The 19,573-nt window shown below is 36.7% G+C and overlaps 1 protein-coding gene across 1 annotated transcript in view; it reads left to right on the top strand.

Moving 5' to 3' along the window:
• Positions 1-19,573, top strand: part of ABI2 (abl interactor 2) — a 39,824-nt gene that overhangs the window by 6,331 nt on the left and 13,920 nt on the right. Inside the window, exons 3-6 of the mRNA XM_019474677.1 lie at positions 3,391-3,567; positions 14,650-14,747; positions 15,539-15,685; positions 16,745-16,869. Coding sequence (XP_019330222.1) covers positions 3,391-3,567; positions 14,650-14,747; positions 15,539-15,685; positions 16,745-16,869 — 547 coding nt within the window. The remainder of the gene's footprint in view (positions 1-3,390; positions 3,568-14,649; positions 14,748-15,538; positions 15,686-16,744; positions 16,870-19,573) is intronic.

Below are 19,573 nucleotides of genomic sequence, written 5' to 3'. Positions count from 1 at the left end.
TCCCACCGGGTGGGGGGGAGTGAGCGAGCGGCTGCGTGGTGCTTAGTTGCTGCCTGAGATTAAACCACAACAAGCTCTAACTCTAAAAACTTCTCAATAGAAGTTTCTAAACTGCTGAATAAACATTCTGCTAGCATTTTCCTGTCTTGCTTAAGGGATTTATGCTAGTACTGGAGGCAATAATTACCTGTGTGTTGAGGATAAGTGTTTTCATTTTCTTTAGTAGCAGGTTAATCTTTGTTCCTTTCTCTGCTAATCAAATACCTCAATGTTCCTTTCTGCTGTTTTATAGGTGTCTTAAGATCTTACGACTCCAGTAGTCTACTAAGCAAGAAAAGGAATTTTTTAAAAACCTGACAGCAAAATGCTTTTCAATACAATTTTAGGAATATGTACCAGAATTAGGTGCTGTTTTTATACTCTTAGTCATTCCATAGCTATTCAAGGTAAAAGAGATGTTCTGAATCATCATGCAAGAGAATTCCCATTAGATGAGCTTCAGGTTTTAATTAGGTTTTATGCATTTCATTGTTTGTTACTGTAGTCATGTCTCACTGATCACCATAGTCCTTAAGGAAACCAGTTGTACTCACAACTCCTATGAATAATTAAAAACCCACGCTTTTCATTCATGGAAACAAGCTTCCACAGTGCCAGGATATCATCGCTACAATAACATGTGCATTAAACATCTGTACTCACACAGTATTTATAGATAATTGTGTAAGAAAATACTAAAACAACATCTTTAAAGTTGAAGAGGTCAAGCACTTGAAATGGAGAGAAAGGAAGAAATCATCTTGCCAACACTGCACTAATTACTTTCTTTCTGATTTGTAGATTGAAATTAAGGCTCTGAGAGTGTAGTGTCCAAGGCATAAACTAGTTTTGAATGACCAGATTCAGACCCGTAAGATTTTGATGTTTCAGTACATTTGAAATGTCATATATCATTTGAGGTGCAGCTGCTGTTGCAGCTGAGGTTGTTTAACATTCTAGCAAATGGTATCAGAGGCCTGTGAGACAAAGAACATACAAGAGTCAGTGTAATGTTTCTGTAGTTCTCTAGTGACATGTCTAGATAGTGAATGAACTCTGAGTTAATCGTAGATATTGAATTCTTCAGTGGTATTAAACATGAGACTGTCCTCCAAGTTGTTGCAATCACATACCATTAGCTTATCAAGAAAGTATGTGCTTTCTAACTCCTCAACAGATGAGGTGAGGATTCTGTAGACAATCTCTTTGGTATGACTGCTGCTTGTTTCAGAACTTCTCCTTCCACTATGCTGCAAAAGCAAAGGTCTGGCACAGAGAAGGGATAAAAACCTGTGATGGAAGATAAAATATTGAATCTTACCCCAATGCAGAACGCTACACTTTTGGTACTCTGGCCTGGAACATGTTTATGTGTTCTGTTTGCACTGGTGCTTGCACAATCAGTAATATCGTTAAGAGCTGTGAAGATCTGATCTGCACTATTGTATTGGGGGATGGTATATAGACCTGGTCATCACAGAGAGCTTCAGGAAGGACTTTGGCAAAATTGGTTGGAGAGTGGTTTAGTTGTTAAGTAGTCACAGAAATATACCTGTTTCCGTTAAGCTTGTATGAACTGTGAATTTCTGCAGAGTTTATATATTGGCCAAATCTGGGTGGGTTTTTGTGAGGGTGATGGAGGACGTGTCCCAGATAGTTTAACTACCCCTATTAAATTTCAAATCGTTGCTCAATAAACTTGAGCTTTCCAAAGAGAGGGTTGCCAACATATTTTGACCTTGAATAATCTATTTTTCTGTAGCTTTGTTTTAAGAAACAGCTGTGCAGCTTTAGTAGAAACCTTACAGTTCTAGGCAGGTGGTACTAGAGGTGGCAGAAATGTACATGACAAAGCTGTATTCAGTGCTTAATTTTAGCAAAGTTGCAAGATCTTGAAAATATGTTGCTGGGAAATACTAGGTAATCTTGATAGATAGTAATTTCAGCTTCCATATAATGCCCCTGGTATTTGTGGAAATTCTTCTCTGGAAAGAATGTGAAGAAACAACATGTTGGAAGTGGGTTTGGTTTTTGGGGTTTTTTTTTTAGATTTTTCTAGTGTTAAAGGTCGTGATGATTGCACAAGGTAATACAGGGTCCGTTTTTCCTGTTTTCCTATCAGTAGCACAAACAAAAGGGTAAAACAGTGTAACCAACCCCACTGCCCCAATCCCTGCCCACAGAAAAATAAATTAAAAAAATGGGTGTTATGAAAATGAGTTGTCATTTGTACCTGTTCCTTAGTTACTACAGAACCTGTCTCCTAACTGTGAGAAGTCTTTCTGGTACCATTCATAATCACTAAAGTGGTAACAAGAAATCCTATGAATGTTTAGAAATCCTAATGGTGGTGATTCTAGCTGTTTTCTTACTTTTTTTATAACCTGTAGCTAAAATGTTTGTTCACAACTCTGGCAAATTTCCTATAAGGAAAGCTGTTTTGTGAGCAAGGAATTATATTTGGTTTAAATGATGCAAGCAACTCCGTGCACCTTGATTTAAGAGATTTTATTTTTCTGGAAGGGATAGATAGACTTTTTGGTAACTTTTTCCTAGTCTTGTTACTAAACAAGATTCAAGTACATGTTTTTAGGCAATGAATTTTCAGCAGGGCTTTGTCTTACACTAGAGATTCTCCTGGGGTACTCATTGTAAGATGTGGAGGGAGGGGTTTTCAGTGTTGGCCTTAGGCATTCTAAGTGAAGGCACTGGGCTTAACCACTGGCTTCACTGTGGATAAATTAGTACTGAGCACCTTCTAAGATCTAATCATTGCTCTTCTAAAATCTAATCATTGCTTTGTGATGACTGATTTGTAATGATTGAAATACCTTCTCGATTTCTCTGAGTGATGTTTTGTTCTATCATATGACTACCAGTCCTAGTTTAGCAAACTGTTATACAGTGTAAGAAAACCTGCTTATGGTTTGTTTTTCAGGTCATAAAAGTTAAGGTTTGGGAAGGTATCCTTACACTTCATCTGGTTAGAGACTATTTCAAAGATGAGCTTAGAGAGCAATTATTAAATTAAAAAGAATAATTGAAAGAATCATATAAAACAGTGTCAGTAAATTAATGGGAACTACTAAGAATGGAAAGGAGAAGGAATTTTTCTGAGCTGTAAAGAATGAGAGTAACAGAAAACCCAAAGAACCTCTGGCTATTAGTGTGGGTTTAGAGGTGGCAAGTTCAACAGTAAATTGAACAAAGATGATGTAATCAAGTATATGTAGTGATATGTTTAGCACAGTATACAGACATCTTCGAAACGTTGGAACTGATTCAATTTTTTTTTTATACTGACTATTCAAATGCATACCACTGTTAGTAAATACACTACGTCTTTTGTAGACGGTGGACATTCACAAAGAGAAAGTTGCTAGAAGAGAAATTGGTATCTTGACTACAAACAAAAACACCTCAAGAACTCACAAAATCATTGCACCAGCTAACTTGGAGCGACCAGTTCGCTACATCAGGAAACCTATTGATTATACAATTCTAGATGATATTGGACATGGAGTGAAGGTAGGTGATATTGTTAAAACAGCCAAACTGCAAATACATTGTCTTTGTATATTTTCAAAATAACCTGATGCTTTTCATGGTAATATACCAGTTTCTCCTTGCCTGGCCAGTGTGTCTATAAACATAAGAGGAGTCCTGTCCAATTTGCAGTTACCCCTTCCTGTTCCCTTGCCCCAGTGTTTCTAAACCTTGCAAACCCACTGAATCTTGTTTCTGAGGATATTTGGGACTACGGGGTCTCACCTTCTAAAATGCTTTTGAATGCCTACTTGTGTGATGCTGCTATTATTGTTTGAATCAGTTGCCAGGGATATACCTGGGGACTGAAAGGCAACTGACTGTCACTTTTCTGCCTGAATTAGCACCACAAAGTATGATCCAGCTGTAATTGCCACTGGTTTACTTTGAAGCTCACCCAAAGAAAGGGTTTGCAAGAGAAGTATTGTGTGCTCCCTTTTCTTTTTTCTGTCAGTCAGTTATACCCATATCCTGTGATGTGCTTTGTTAAAGTGAGCTCTCTACAACTTTTGTGCCATATGGGGTTTCAGAATGGGAATATTGCTGCCAAGTTCGAAGCCAGCTGGTACTCCCTTTTAAGACTATGAAAAAAGGAGGAATTTCAGGGCAAAGATCGGACTGAGACGCAACTGGTGGCTGTTGTATGCAAGTGTTAGGTCAGTGTACACAACAGCAGTAATATCATGTGTGAGATTAGATTCGCATTTTTTAAAAGCATGTCCTGAATGTAAACACAGTCTCAGCAGGTGTGAGCTCATTGTTAACTTGTGCTGCCAGGAAAACAAATATGGAAATGAGAACACTGACAGTGTTAAAGTTCCAGGAGAAGACAGGTAAATAACGCAAAGCAGTGTCATTTTTACATGACAAACTAACAAACCTGTAAACCTGCTAAGTAGCAGTAAGGTAAGATGCTTCTTCCAGTCAAAGTACACCAGAATTTCTTTTGCTTGACACCTAACTGCATTAGGTTATCTATGTTGTTCAATTTGAACTGTCTGTTTGGATAGTCATTTAAATGGCAATAGGTTTTTTAACCAAACTCTTAAAATTCAAATTCCAAACAGTGCTATTTAAATATCTTTCCCAAGCAATTTTACTCAAGGTCTTCTCAACATCCTGTTCGTTAACAGGAAATCTTTTTTCCCCATTTCTTACTGAAAGTGTCAACCTCAGTTTGTAACCCTAAACAGATTTTAAAAAGACAAGGGACTCTTTAAGCTTGATTTGGAAAACCAAACCAAACCAAAAAACCCCAGCATTAATAGCTACAGTTTTGTCCAGGAAATTATTATCAGTCTTGTGTTAAAATCTACTGCCAATTCTTCTAAATTTTAATTTTATGCAGGTCAGCAGAACTCCTTCTGGATATGGATGGAGCATATTAACCTGTAGGATTACTGTTGCTAATATTTTAATGATCACTTTTGTTTTAATGAGATTATTTTAGAACTCATTAAAGAATAGTTTTTAATTGCTCTGCAGCACAATCTTATTTAGCATTGGCTCTAAACTGTTATAATTGGTATCCCACATAGCTCAATGTAGCAGAATTATACTCACTCACGCAATGAATTACGTTCTTCTGAAAGAACATAGTTCATCAAATGGATGATGACTCAAATGTGTATTTGCATCCATTTGTTATGCTTGTGATATGCTTGAAACATTTTACAAATGATATTTACAATGTACTATATTTATCTAGAAAATGAAAAAGTATTGTGTACTTGTGAACCAGTAAGCAGAGAACTTGACATCATGCTATCCTTAAGATCCATAGATCTATTCCAATCAGGTTAATCCTGTGTTTAGCACAGAAGAAAGAACCACTCTCTCGCTGATGGTGAGAAAGTGGCCAGTTGTGCTTATGAACCTGTTTTTTTTTGTTCTGCTTGAGTAACTACAGATTAGCTTACTAGATCTCTGGCTGGAGAACAAAGAGGGAAAAAAGAAAAAGGGTAGGAGCTTTAAATTTGCCTATTTATAGCTCATTATTGCTCGAGCTGTGGCATTTTTCCCTTCAAATGAGTATTCAAGACTTATTGGATAAACAGCATTAAAGTTCCAGTTAGCATCAGGGTGCCTCCGTCTGCATTCTTTGTCCTCTTTCTGCTTTTTCTGCTATAGGGCTTCCCCTCTAGTACTTGGACCAGAATTATGCATTGTCAGGACAATCAAAGAGCTAATGCAGCAAGCATTCATTGCAAGCCCTGAGAAAGATGGCAAACTGGACAGAGAATAATACAGGAGGAAAAGGGAGCATCCTTGGACAAGAAATCCAGTATGCCATGTTGAGAGTAGTATAGGCACTTGAGCACCTATTCCTTCCATTCAGAAATTCAAAGCATCAGTGGATACCATCTTCAGGAAAAGGTGCTCTACAATATGGTTTCTTAATGGGTGAGAGAGAATTTAAGTGCCACTATATCATTCCAGCAGTCCCTCCTCATCTTCACTCCCTGAGGCTACAATGCTGCAAAAACCTAAAGAACCTTCTGTCTGAAAGAGACTTGCTTTCAATTTTTTCAAATGTTTCCTGAGTTACAAAGTCTTCCAATCTGTTTTTCCCTCCAAAGAGTTCTTTAGTCAAGAGGATGAAAAAAAAAAGTTTGATCCATTCAAAGTGGTGTGTGTTAAGGCACTGTAATTATCAGGCAATGCTGCTGAGGAAAAGGTCTCAGCTCATGGACCCTCTAATGTAACTGGCCACTCTGTCTGGCCAGTACAGGGGGACCTGGTTTTCCAGTGTAGCTGTGTGAAGCCGAAACCATTTTGGTTAATAGATCCGTGGAACTTTAAACTCAAAGACAGGAGATTTTCTAGTAAATCAGATTATGTTTCTTACATACATTAGGTTCTATTTATGATCTAAATGGATGAAACGGAGTAGTCACTCTGGATGCTCCACTGTTGAGATTCTGCATATTTAATGTTCGGTGTTACAAAAAGTGTAAGAAATGTAATGATACATTTAGATTAGCTGAACTGAAAACAGATCAAACGATATTCAAATGGAAGGACTAGTATTTTTGAAAAAATTATTGTGGGGAAAGAAGATATATGGTATTGTGCCAGTAAAAGGTAGGACTTAATGTAAAAAAGCTAGCACTTAGGCTTTAAAATAAGATTTCGCTATTGGTTAATGTCTTAATATATAGTTTAGAAAATACTGATATGTGGTGCAGTATCCATATAGAGTGCTGCACTTCTAAGAAGACGTAATGATTTGCTCTTGATATTTGTTCAAGACATATCTCATGGCATCAGTTAACTAACAGCGTTGTCTAGGAAAGAACACATATTAGCTTAATATTCTAGAGGCTTCTGTTTCAGCTAGTTGCAAATATGCCTAATGCATGTAACAATTTAAATGAGCTCAGGGTATTGATAAGGCTATTCTTTGACAGCTCAAATTAATGTCTGAAGTTAATCCATCTAGATCTCATGATACATTCTGAAAGAAGCTGACTTTTTGTTAGCATTGTAAGAACTGAGTAAACAGTGTACAAGCATTTGAGCACTAATTTTAAGGTGTTAATCTAAAGGCTTTGTTGTCAATGTATATTAAAAGTTTCAGCTTGAAAATCTTTTGTTCATGACACATTCTGCTTTAACCACTCTTTCTATGATCTATTGATACATTATTTTGTTAATGCTGAATGCTTAACTTTTTTCTTTCTTTTTCCTTTCTCTTCATATCCTGAAGTTCCAACTAACCTTTCAATGCTTTTTTTCCTTACCTCTTTTATTTGCTCCATTTATGCATTAAGTGGTTGCTTAGATTTAAGGTAAGAAACCCCAGGGCTGGATTTCCATTCTTATTCTTCTGAGACTATTACACACGGGGAGATGATTAACATGAATGTTAATGATTGTTTAAAATAACACCCGCCCTCCCTCCTGTGTATCAGACCTTCTGTTGAATCGTTTCATTGCAGATAAACATTTTCTGATATAAATTGATGTATTTATGTAAGGAAGCTAACACAGTTCATTTTAAAAGCTTTGTGGCAAAACACTGACTGCCTTCAGCATATCTACCAGATCATTTACAAGGGAGGAATGTTGTGTTAACCTTGTGTAGACAAAAAGATACCGTGGATAGATAGCAGCTGAAATATGAGCCTCCCCCTGTGTAATATTCTTTTTATCCTATATACGGTGTAAGTTATGATTTGATTGGGATTAATGTTTCAGTGTGAGATTGCTCAGATAATGGGCTCCAAAGGTGTGTAACAAATTCAAATCTGTATTTTTTTTTTTTTTAAAGTTGCAGTATCCTTAATTTTTTCAGAAACTGCTAGCACTATTTAAATACTGAGAGGCACTCATATATGGAAATCTTCACAAATTTGATAGTTGTGTAAAATATTTAGCTGAAAATTAAATGAATAGTGCATCAAAGAACTCAGACTGAAGTATGTCAAATTCAAGGATCTTTTAAAGAGGTTTAAATATTAGTAGTCCTAGTGGCTGCAGAAGTAGCAATAAAAAAGCATCAAATAAATTAGACAAGCAATTAAATGAAAAACAAAAAGGGAAGTGATTTATTTAGCTGAAAATTAAATGAATAGTGCATCAAAGAACTCAGACTGAAGTATGTCAAATTCTCAAGGATCTTAAAGAGGTTTAAATATTAGTAGTCCTAGTGGCTGCAGAAGTAGCAATAAAAAAGCATCAAATAAATTAGACAAGCAATTAAATGAAGTTACATGATACTATGTTGGAATTCATAGCACATTAATTGATAGATAGGTTATAGCCTTTATTGAGTGTTGTGATATCATCATACTCCTGAAGTGCAACTGGTTTGGGGAAAGAGGGAACGAAAGTTTTTTAGTAGCAGCCGCCACAGTTTTAAAGAGGGAACTGTATTTTAAAACATAGAATACTAATATGTAGTATGAGTATATTAATTAAATGAAGTTCCAAGTTGATGTGAAATATTTTTCATGACTAAGTATTTTCATGACTGGAAAAAGCTAAAAGAAAATCCTGCACATTCCTGAAAAGATTGCCTGTAAAACCAGGTATTACTGTAGATATCCCAATGACGTCCCTATGGAATTGGCCAGATGGTACTTTTAGTGAGGTATTTAAGTGTATGTAGCACATCTGATCACAACGGAAAATGTTTAATAAATGAGAGATTTCTCACGTCATTTGAAATCTATTTTTACATAAGTGTGTGAGGTACAGTATTTCAAGTCACATGATGTTTAAATGCTTTTTATTTGAGAATTGCAAAGTATATTGCCTCCCTGGCTCTTTCTGTCTATCCACACAAAATGGATACTTCTAATGCTGAATATGCCTTATTCTGGGCACACTTCATATTGGATGATGGTTTTCTCAGTGATCTTAAAAAAACAATTTGCAAACTCAGTTTTCTTTGTTGCTCTCTGCAGTTGCAGTTATAAACAAGTAATGACCATCCTAAAAGAAATTTTAAAATTATATAATTATAGATTATGTGTGAACTGCCATATCTGTGCATCATCTGCAGTGGTGATAAGAGTCTCTTCAGCTTTTCAGAGAAAATTATTTTTTTCTATTTATAGGTTTGGAATGAAAATAACACTTGTTATAACGCCAGTTAAAATATTTCTTTATTTTCACTAGAGTGAAGCTGAACAGAAATTTGATTTGGGAAATCACAATATGTCAATCAACTTGTCATTGCCAAAACATGAGGGTTTAAAAAAAAAGAAGGCAAAAAGCAGCACAGCACGTCTCAGTGGACATAAGTTATTCTTTAAGTCTCACTGTAGTCACTGTGCATCAGCCTGAAAGAAGAAAACTCAAAGGTGGCTACTAACGCTAGTTCCGTGTGAATAATTTTGCTTCACTTACGAGAGATTAGATATGAAGTGTTTAGCCTGCATTTATTTTTCATGGCTGCAAAGAAACCTTAGTCTTAGCTAACAGTTACAATATTAAACTGACCGACTGTAGCAGGGCTAACTGTGCTTGTGTCTGGGTAGCTTAAATTTAAACTTTAAACAGGCTTTGAAGAAAATTCCAATTACAAGTCAGAGGAGTATCTGTAACATCTCCTGTCAGCAAATCAATTGAAAATGACATTGTTTAAGCCTTTTTGTATTTACCAGACTTGGTTCCAATTACTTTATGTAGGTGGATGTGGTAAAAACAAGTAAACTCACTTGCTGAAGCTTCTACTTGTGGTCATTTGCCAAGACAGTGTTGAAATTTAGACGTTTCACTTCCATATCAACTGGTTAATCAACTGACAAACATATGGTTTAATTAGACATGCAGGGTAAGTATTCGAGTGGCTGAGCACAGCCTGGAAGGGAATTTACTTTGAGGTAGCAGATGATGGGCCAAAAATCTGTTCATCCTCTCTGGAGCGTTAACGAGATGAAGCAAGGCGTGGGAAGGTAGTTTTCATTCAGCCTTAGGTTGTTTTTGCTGGAGTCAGGTATAAAATTGCTCAAGAAGGTTGGGTGGCTGCTTGAAGTTTCTGAATATAATCCATGGAACATCACTGATGGAACACTTTTTCTTATTAGATTTTGGGAAAAAAATGATTCTTTTGACATCCTGAAAGTTCTAGAAAATCCAATCTGACCATAAAGCACCACTTAAAAATTTCTGGGCTGAGTCCAACTTTGGCTTTAGAAAGTAGCTCCTCCTGAGGTTTGATTGTGTGGAATATCTGGTATTCAGGATTTTTGGAAGAAAAAAACCACTTTGTTTTGGTAATTGAACTGTCAATGAGATGTTCTTCAGAAGAGTAAAAATGTGGATTGAAATCTTTGTTGCAGGTAAGTGCCTTACAGCCACGTAAATACACAGTGCGTTGGCGCAAATAGTTTTTGCACGTCTGATGACCAGCTCTTATATCTGACCAACTGTGTATTTCTGCACTTCTTGTTTGGTGAATTTTTTTGCTCATGAAAACACTCCCAAGAATTGAATTGAATGAACTGCAGGATTTCTCAGTTTTAACCAGTTTCTTTCACTACAAATTTCTTATACAGTGGAGTGCTAAAGAAGCTCAATCTGTTAAATGTTCATAAAAATGTAACTATGAAGGAAACTCAGTCATATGTAGGATCATAAGAAGGTGATTTAATCACGGGGATCTATGAAAAACTAGTTGCCAAAAAATAGAAATTGGACAAATAAGTCTTAATTATTCAAAAAATTAAACTTAAAATGATCATTTTCTAAGGGCTCTAGACAGTCCCATATCGTGTCTTGAAGTCATCAAACGTTACCTTTCTAAAACTGACACCATAGCCCAATATAGAAAATATTGGATGAAATAGTATTGTGCCCTTTTTAAACAGAATGGTCCATAGCAGTCCATTTCTGTACACTTCATTTTATGGCTGTTACTGTGGAGCTGGATCTCAGAGCATCGTCCAGGATGTGTTACTAACCAAGGATCTGCTTATTTTAAGTTGTTTATGCAGTTTCTTCCTCAGCAAAACTTACAATTCCAGCTCCAGTGCTGACAGTTACAGCTTTGGTAGGAGACATTTTCTTCCATAGTGCAGGTGCTTGCTAATTCACGTATAAAAAGCGTCTGCAAGGTATCCAGTGAAAAAAAAGCTTATCCAAGATCTCCCTAGAATTACTTGGTGTTCTTCCATGTAATTTCAGTTGGTAATATTTTCTACTTTTTTGCTTCCATGGGAAGAGGCAAAAAAAAGAATTGGAAAAATCCCTGCAGGCATTCTGCGTAGACCCTGTGTACTACTTGTCTGTTCACAGGGTTGTCTTCCTGCTGTTAGAACAGTCAGCGGGTTTTTTTTTCCTGAGCTTTGTGCCCAAATCATTATTGACTCTCTTAATTTTTTCTTTTTTTTAGCACAGTGGTTAGCTGTTTTGGCTGTTGTGAGCAAAGGCAGAGATACTCCTTTGTGTTTCTGGTTGCAGGCTGTTTTGCCACACAGTTTCCTGAAAGAGTTTGCAAGCTCTTGACTACAAACCAGCCACAGATCTGTGCGGTCCTGCAGTCAAACAAACCACCAACAGACAGATGCATTCCTCTGCTTTCACCCCCTAATTAAACCAGTTGCATCTGGATAGTTCCAGCTGCGCGGAGCTAGGGGAAATGTCATCAGGAACAGTGCAACTTCTGGCAAATTCCAACTTACTCCAGAAAACAGATTTTTGAAACTTGACAGCAAATGCAAATGTGACCTTGAGTTCTAGTGGTTGCTTCGGATTTTAGAAGTTTGTAAGAGGAATGCGTGTGGATGAGGATTTGTGTATGGAGACTATCTTTACAACCATGTGTGCAAAATGGAAAACGCAATAAAGTTTTGCAAGAGGGGGCATTAATGGCTTTCCTTTTTTTTTTCTTTTTTTTTCGTCCTAGTAGAAGTCATCATAGAAAGGGACAGTTGGAAATGTTACAATGTTTGTATCTCAACTGAAGTTGCAACTTGTGTAGTTTTAAATTTTTTTTTTTTCTTTGCTCAAGGCAGTCTGTAACCTTTTTTAGTGTCTTGCATGATATTATTTCCACGGATCTGTCCATTTTGATCAGAACTGTTGGAATAATTTTATATTCTTCGTTTCTCTTCTGTGATTATTTGACCGTAAGTCAAGGGGGAAGTTACTCAGGCTGTTTAAGTTACAGTAGCTAATCTTAAAGCCATCAATCCTGTCAGATTTGGAGACAGCCCTGTAAACTTTAATTACTTGCTCTTTCAACATTTCGATTTCAATGTTGAAAAGTCATTTCAAGAGCCTGAAACTAAGCTTACTGTCAGTGCATTTCCCCATCTTTCAGTTTAGTCTTTCTTAAGAATGGGTTCTTTGTGACTAAAGTTTCTTGGCTAAAAAAGGATCACTTTTTCTTTGGCCACATTTTATAGAGCTTTCTTCCTATGCTATGTCAAGGATATGTTTATTCGCAGTGTTAATGAAAGTAACTAGCAGTCACTGGAGTTCTGCGTTAGGCAAGTATTACTTCCACTTCTTACTGTATACTGTGTGATGTCACTGCATCCTCCAGCTCTACCGTCCTTTCTTTTCATGTAGCTCTAGCCCAGTGGAAGCCTAAAACTTAATTTTTGTTCCTGCAATGATTGTATACAAATAATAAGATTCTTTATGGTTAAATATATGGAATTTTATGTTAACTGTAAAGTGATAGCTAGTGGTTACATCATCTGGTCAGACACAATAGTGTAGCCAGTTAAAACATCTAAATGGACTATTCAGGGGCACACAGATTAGTCCAAGTTTGCTGTCATCTAAAGACATACAAAACCCCTGCCCCACTAGGCTTAATGGGCTGATTGAAATATAGCAAGTGCCAATACAGCGAGTGTTTATTTAAGGTGGGTTTTTTTTTGTTTGCCCCCCTTTTTTTTTTTTTTTTGGACAACTCAAATAGGTAGGTGGGAGAAACAGGCGTCTTTAATGAAAGAGGAAATACAGGAGGTGCTGCAACTTTAAAAAAAAATAATTCAGATTTTGTGCTATGTCTTAATGTTCCGTGTATAGAATAAAATATACTTCATTTTACACTTTCCCTCTTCCCTTCAAGTAGTTGTAGTTCAGTGCTTACCTCGTCCCTCACTTGAATTAACTTTAGATTTCTTGTTGCTTAGAGTTGGCTTAAAGGACTTCATAATGCTGCGCAAAAGGCTTTTGTCTTAAATTGACATTACAGAGTACTCTTGCACAACTAAATCCAAACATCTGTTTTTGAAACTGACAAAAAAACCCCTTCCAACGCTTGGTTTTCTTTTCCTCCCAGCAGATTATTTAGAGCCAGGGAATCAAGTTTCAGTGGATTAAAATACTGAATATATATTACTCTTTACACTGTTCTCAATATTTATCAACTCACGAATCTAGACATTGCCAGGGTTTTAAGTGAGTTGTTATAGTCAAATTTTAAAGGAGTAATTTGCCTTTAATGATGGTTGCAAATACTCTTAACGCCTTGATCACTGTGCCTTTTTTTTATATGGAAGGTGGGGGCAGTAGTTAAGACTTACATTTTGGAAATAAGAAACGCTGTGAAATAGAGCATGACAGGAACAACAGAAAAAGGGATGTAAGCATACTTATTTAGGTTTGTTGAATATCTCTGTGTCTAAGCAATAGTTTGAGCATTCATAAATCCAAGCTGTTTAACAGAGACTTGTAAGAAGAGCATGTCCTGATTCCTGTAAGGGTGCACGCATTGAGAGAATTATGTTTGGCTGGCAGTATACAGATAAGCAAAATGCCTACATTGGTAACAATTGTTTATGATTCCTAGATTGATCAATCAGTGAGGAAAGCAGATGAGTTTTTTAAAGAAGTTAGAGTAAATTATTTTATATAGAAGTTACTTCATTAGTATTTTAACCTGAATGAGGGGCCAACTGCAATTACGTCACATCACTGCTAAATATTTTTCTCCCTGTCCATTTATTTATCAATTCTGAGAGATTTAATTGCTACAGATTTGGTGGGGGAAAAAAGTACATCTTTGTATTTTTCTCCATAGAGCTTTCTCTCTATGTTTACATATACATAAATAATATTTACAATAAATATTATCTTAAAAATTTTTGATATCACACTGTGAAAACATTAAAACATTAATGGATCATATTTGGAGATTACTTTGGCTTCTCCATATTTGTATGAATTACATTAAATTGTGGCCTATTAGATAAAACCTTATTATTTTTAAAGAGTATTAAAAAATAGTTTTGCAAATTTACCATTCAGCAGTGCAACCTAAGTAACTGCCTTTATCTCAAAAGATGACTGGGAGGTTTAACCAAGTTAGATACAGTGGCTGTAAAGTCAGTGATTTAATGTTTGTGTGATTGCCTAAAGGCAAATTCACTTTTTGTATATACAATTTTTAAAAAACCTATGTAATAAAGAGTCCTTTGAGCGCAACTCTTGACTTCTAGCAGAGTGGAAATTGCATATAAAATGCATGGCCTCTCAATTTTTTTGTTTGTTTAAACCTTCCCCTACTTAGACTTAATTGCTAAAGGCATCTCAGTGTCTCTCCCCCTAGAAGCCGAGCTTAGCGAAGGCCGTTTTTCTCCCCGTTCTTTCATGCAGGTCAGCACACAGAATATGAAGATGGGTGGGCTGCCTCGTACAACACCACCCACCCAGAAGCCACCAAGTCCACCGATGTCGGGAAAAGGAACTATTGGGTAAGTGCAGTTACCAAATGTGTAAATGGCTTTGGTGAACAGAAGGGAAAAAAGGGAAGATTCTTTCTTTTTCTCTAGTGTGGGTGTTTTGGTGTTTTTTTTGTTTGTTTTTTGCTTTAACCATTCAGAAAGGTCAAGAGGTGTTATATCCGCATCCTCTTACACTGATCATGTCTTTTGTATCAGTTAGCACGTTTCTGCCAGGAGACAGTGGGCGTCATCAGCCTTTCCCAACAGGAACCTTTTTATCATTGCAGAACACTTACAACACTTACAACTACATGCTTTAGAGTAAAAAGTCATTAACCGTGTAGCTTTGACAGGTGGTGCTAAACAACTGGAAGATTAGTATGTGGCACCATTCATTAATTATTTGTGCTGTGTGTGATAAAAGTACTTTTCCTATTAAGTCTATGAACTTGACTTTGACCTTAGGAAAATGTGTTTTAACTGGGATGAATGCTGTTTGTTGGTATGTGATTATGTATATACATACAGACCATGCTGCTTTATTTTAAAACAAGATATGGATTACTTTTAAAACAAGAATGGGATGTGCAACACAGAGTTTATGAATAGGAAAAGCATCTGGACATTGAAGTACATGAAGACATCCTTAATTGTTTTTTCTCATCCTATGAAGTAGATACTGCAAACTTATAGAAAAACATTTTTTTTTTTTTTAGCTCCCATTACTGATTAGTATGTAGCTATCTTTTAAAGAATGAAAAATCTTTGGTTTTGTCTGTATTATCTTAATTTGCTTCTGAAATATGCTCGTCCTTCTGTAGGCGTCACTCTCCCTATCGTACGTTGGAGCCAGTACGTCCTCCAGTGGTACCAAATGACTATGTGCCTAGCCCAACACGCAATATGGTTCCCTCACAGCAGAGCCCTGTTAGAACAGCTTCAGTGAATCAGAGGAATCGCACATACAGGTATTCAATATAGTCCTGTACAAAGTGTGGCTAGTATTGTATAAGCATATGGACAAAAAATGCAACGATAAAGATCAAATCCATCTCCACCTCTACAGTGAAGCTTGCTAATTCATGATATGGACTGGGAACGTCATTTGGCATGACAAGAATGCACTCTAATAAAACCAGAATAGTGAATCATGTTAAGATTGTTCACTTAATCCCCATGTCACCTTAATTTTAGTGCTATCACTTAGTTACAGTACTTAATGAATTACTAAAATTGTGAAGTCTTTCAGGTAGGTAGATCATGATATTATTTTACAAAATGCTTACAAAACTGGGAAAAGACTTTGTACACAGCTTGACTTCTGCATGTTGAAGGACTGCATAATATGCTTATAGTTCACATTTTTGTTTGAACAGTCTTTGATGTTTATAGATTGGGTAGCTGAAAAAGAGCATTGTATTTTGAGGATACTGTTAACTTCAAATGCAGAATAAAGCTGAACTGTATTACCAAAGGTTCTGCAGAAGGCTAGCCTTTTCTCTAGGATAATAAAAGAGTTTCGTGATGTGACAGGTCTAATTACTTCCCTTGAAATCTTTACTTTTTAAACATCGTAAGTACTTGAGGATGGCTAAACAGATGGACTTAAAATATAAGAAAATCTGACTTTTACTTTACTATCTCAAAATTTCCAGATATCAGTTGTCTCATATGAAAGCATATAAACCAGAGTCTAAACAGTCTACACGTTTTATAAGTTAGAGGAGAAAGGTCTGTATTTGCTCAGTAGAGGTTTAACAATATTGGAATGACATGCTTTGGAACAAGGTTCTGGAAGTGTTTCATTTTTGGGCAAGTTCACTAAGACTAACTGAAAAAACTGTTGTGTTGTAGTCAAAGTGAAGAGTTTTAGGAAAACTAAGCTTTATATAGGTTTAGATCACCCTTGTTTGTTTTCTCTTGTTCCCTGTTACTTCTCTGAATTAGTAAGGTGCTATATGAGGGATCTTATGTTTCAGCATGTACAGCAGCATATTCATACCCTGGGTTATTTTTGTTTCTTACAGCAGCAGTGGGAGTAGTGGAGGAAGCCACCCAAGTAGTCGGAGCAGCAGTCGAGAGAACAGTGGAAGTGGAAGTGTGGGTGTTCCTATTGCTGTTCCCACACCATCTCCTCCCAGTGTCTATCCAGGTAAATGGAAACTTGCTGTTCCTCCTTCTGACCCAGCATTAACCTTTAGCATTTGCAAGTCTCCTAAACACAGTGCTGAGTAAACCCCAAGAGAAGTCTCAAAGTTCATTATCCAGAAACATGCAAGCCTTGAAAATTTCTTGCTATTGATAGTATGAGTTTGAATCAAGTAGTATCTTTCCTGGGAGTGTCTGATGTGCTCTAATGCTTCTTTTATATATTAATTTATTTATCACAATTTTTTGCCTGGCTGCCTGTATGTGTCTAGGTAGGACACACCACCTTTTTCAGTGGGCTGGGGGAAATTTCTCCCTTGTCCTTTTAAGTAAATAAATGTTTTTTCATTGGCTGTTCATGCAGATCTATAGAAGCATGCTTTTAGAAAATTAAATGAAATGAGAGGCAGGCACAGAGTAAATCGTTAGTACATTAATGCAAGCCTAACTGAGTTGTCACAAAAAGACACTTGTTCAATGTAATTGCCCAGTCTTTCCAAAAATAGGAAGTGATATTAGTACTCCTTTTTCCTTTGCTCAGCCCTTTCAGTGAAGAAGAGTGTATAGTTGGCTTGCAGTGTGATCTGAAATACATGATGCTTCTGAACCAAAGAACTGGAAATTTTTGGCTTTCCTCTTCTGTATATTTTCTAATTCGTACAAAAGCTGAAGGCAGCCATGCTACAGATCGAAGCATAAATAACAAGATGTAAAGACATCTTTCAAAAGTAACGGCTTTCAGTGAAAAGTTCTGGGTTGTTCCCTTCAGACCTGGAAAGAAGAAGTGGATTTGCTTGACCCTCTTTTACTGTCTACATAGGAATGAGCCTTTCTTTAACAGCTCCATTTTTCTCTCATCTCCTCGTGCATTCTAAAATACTGTGCATCTAATAAATAGCTAACACTGAATAGTCAAAGGCTTTCTCTAATCCTTGCTAACATATCTCCTTATTAACTCCACCTCTTCCTCCTCTCTTCACTTAGCCCCTGCTGGCTCGGCTGGCACTTCTCCCCTTCCTGCTACCTCTGCTCCTGCCCCCACTCCTCCTGCTCCTGCCCCTTCCTCCGCTGCCCCAGATGCTGCTGCTGCTGCTGCAGGAGCTCAGCCCCTTGCTGATGGCTTCACCTCTCCAACTCCCCCTGCTGTTTCTTCCACACCCTCTACAGGTGAGTGTCTGCTCCCGCTCGTGAGCAGATGAACCCAGATGTGATCATGATCCAAGGATTTTCAAAGTTACTTCAGAAACAGTGATTTTTTTTTATTTTTTATTTTTTAAATGTAACTAGAGAATATCTGCTAATAGCCAACTATAAGGTGATGGTTATAGTAGGCAATTCAAGGTGTGCTAGTTTTATTAACAGCAGTCATTTAATTTTATAATGTTATTACTTTTACATTTATATAATTATTTATTACATTATCATTTTATTGCGGTTTGGATACTGAGAATCTCATAGAATAATTATGTTTGGGGGGAACCAGCACTGGTTTATTCTCTTTCAGTAATGGGATAAAAAAAGTGCATCTAGCAAAGTATAATTTATATGACTTGTCTCTTCAATGCTTTCAAATGACAAGTCTCCTTTCAATGAACTGATAAAAAGGGCAATTTTTTTTATGTTCAATGTCAGGTAAAATACAAGTTTTTATTATGCAGAATAGTACTAAAGCATTTTGTTTTAATAGGTGGCACTCATGGTGTATATTGCAACTTGCTTTTTTTAATGTTTATGAAATCACCCTACATTTTTCATTTTCTCATATGCTGAAGTTGCAGCATATAGTATTTGCTAACCATAACACTGTTCTGTATCAGCTTTTGATGAGGAGTTGCACCTGCATTGTAAAGATCTCCTTTAGACAGGCAAATTCATATATAGCTACCTATGTCCTTCGTTACTTTTCATTGTAGTGGAGGCTGATCACAATGATGTTAATTGGTTTGTGTGTTTATTAGTGTTGGTCTCTCTTAGTAAGAATTTCACCAGGTGCCGGAAGCATTCTTGAAATCGTATTTAGTTTAAGGTGCTGAAGTTCATATAAAATTAGAAAATACTTAGACTAGAATCCATGGCTAGAAGCTTCCAAACTGTGATGACTTTTCATATCAGAAGATGATCCTGATGTCTAAACTCCTTTCATGTTTAGAAGATGAGCTGTGTCATATGGGGCCTCAGTCAGTTTTCCATTTTTGATGCACTGTCAGTATCCCAGTTCTTAAGCCATATTGATTCTGTATTTTTGACAAGTCAAAATCAAGCAGAGATTAATATTTTAATGGCTATAAATTCACATTCACAGTTCCCTAAGAGAAAGTTCAGGTTACTTACTATTTTTAAGATCTTATTTTTCCCTGTGCTATTAGTGAGGTTGCTTGCATGGCTTCTCTGAAATAAAGTATTTGAAGAGCTGGATAGTTTACCGTTTATGAGGTTGTAGTTTTTGGTCCTTAAGGATCTCTTATCTCTGTTTCTTCTTTCCTCCCTTCTCTCCAATCACCACTAATTTCTACCAGTGCATTAAGTAACAGGGAGACAGACACAATGGAAAGATGTATTAGGAAAAATGTGAAAAAGCTTATATACTAGGTGGATTGCTTCTTCACTGTTTCTTGTGGTTTAACCCCAGCCGGCAACTAAGCACCACACAGCCGCTTGCTCACTCCCCCCCCCAGGTGGGATGGGGGAGAGAATCAGAAAAGTGAGAA

This window comes from Aptenodytes forsteri, unplaced genomic scaffold (genome assembly GCF_000699145.1).
Source record: "Aptenodytes forsteri isolate BGI_AS27 unplaced genomic scaffold, ASM69914v1 Scaffold442, whole genome shotgun sequence".
Lineage (NCBI taxonomy): Eukaryota > Metazoa > Chordata > Aves > Sphenisciformes > Spheniscidae > Aptenodytes > Aptenodytes forsteri.
The sequence above is the reverse complement of the archived record's forward strand: the minus strand, read 5'-3'. Positions and strand labels throughout refer to the sequence as shown.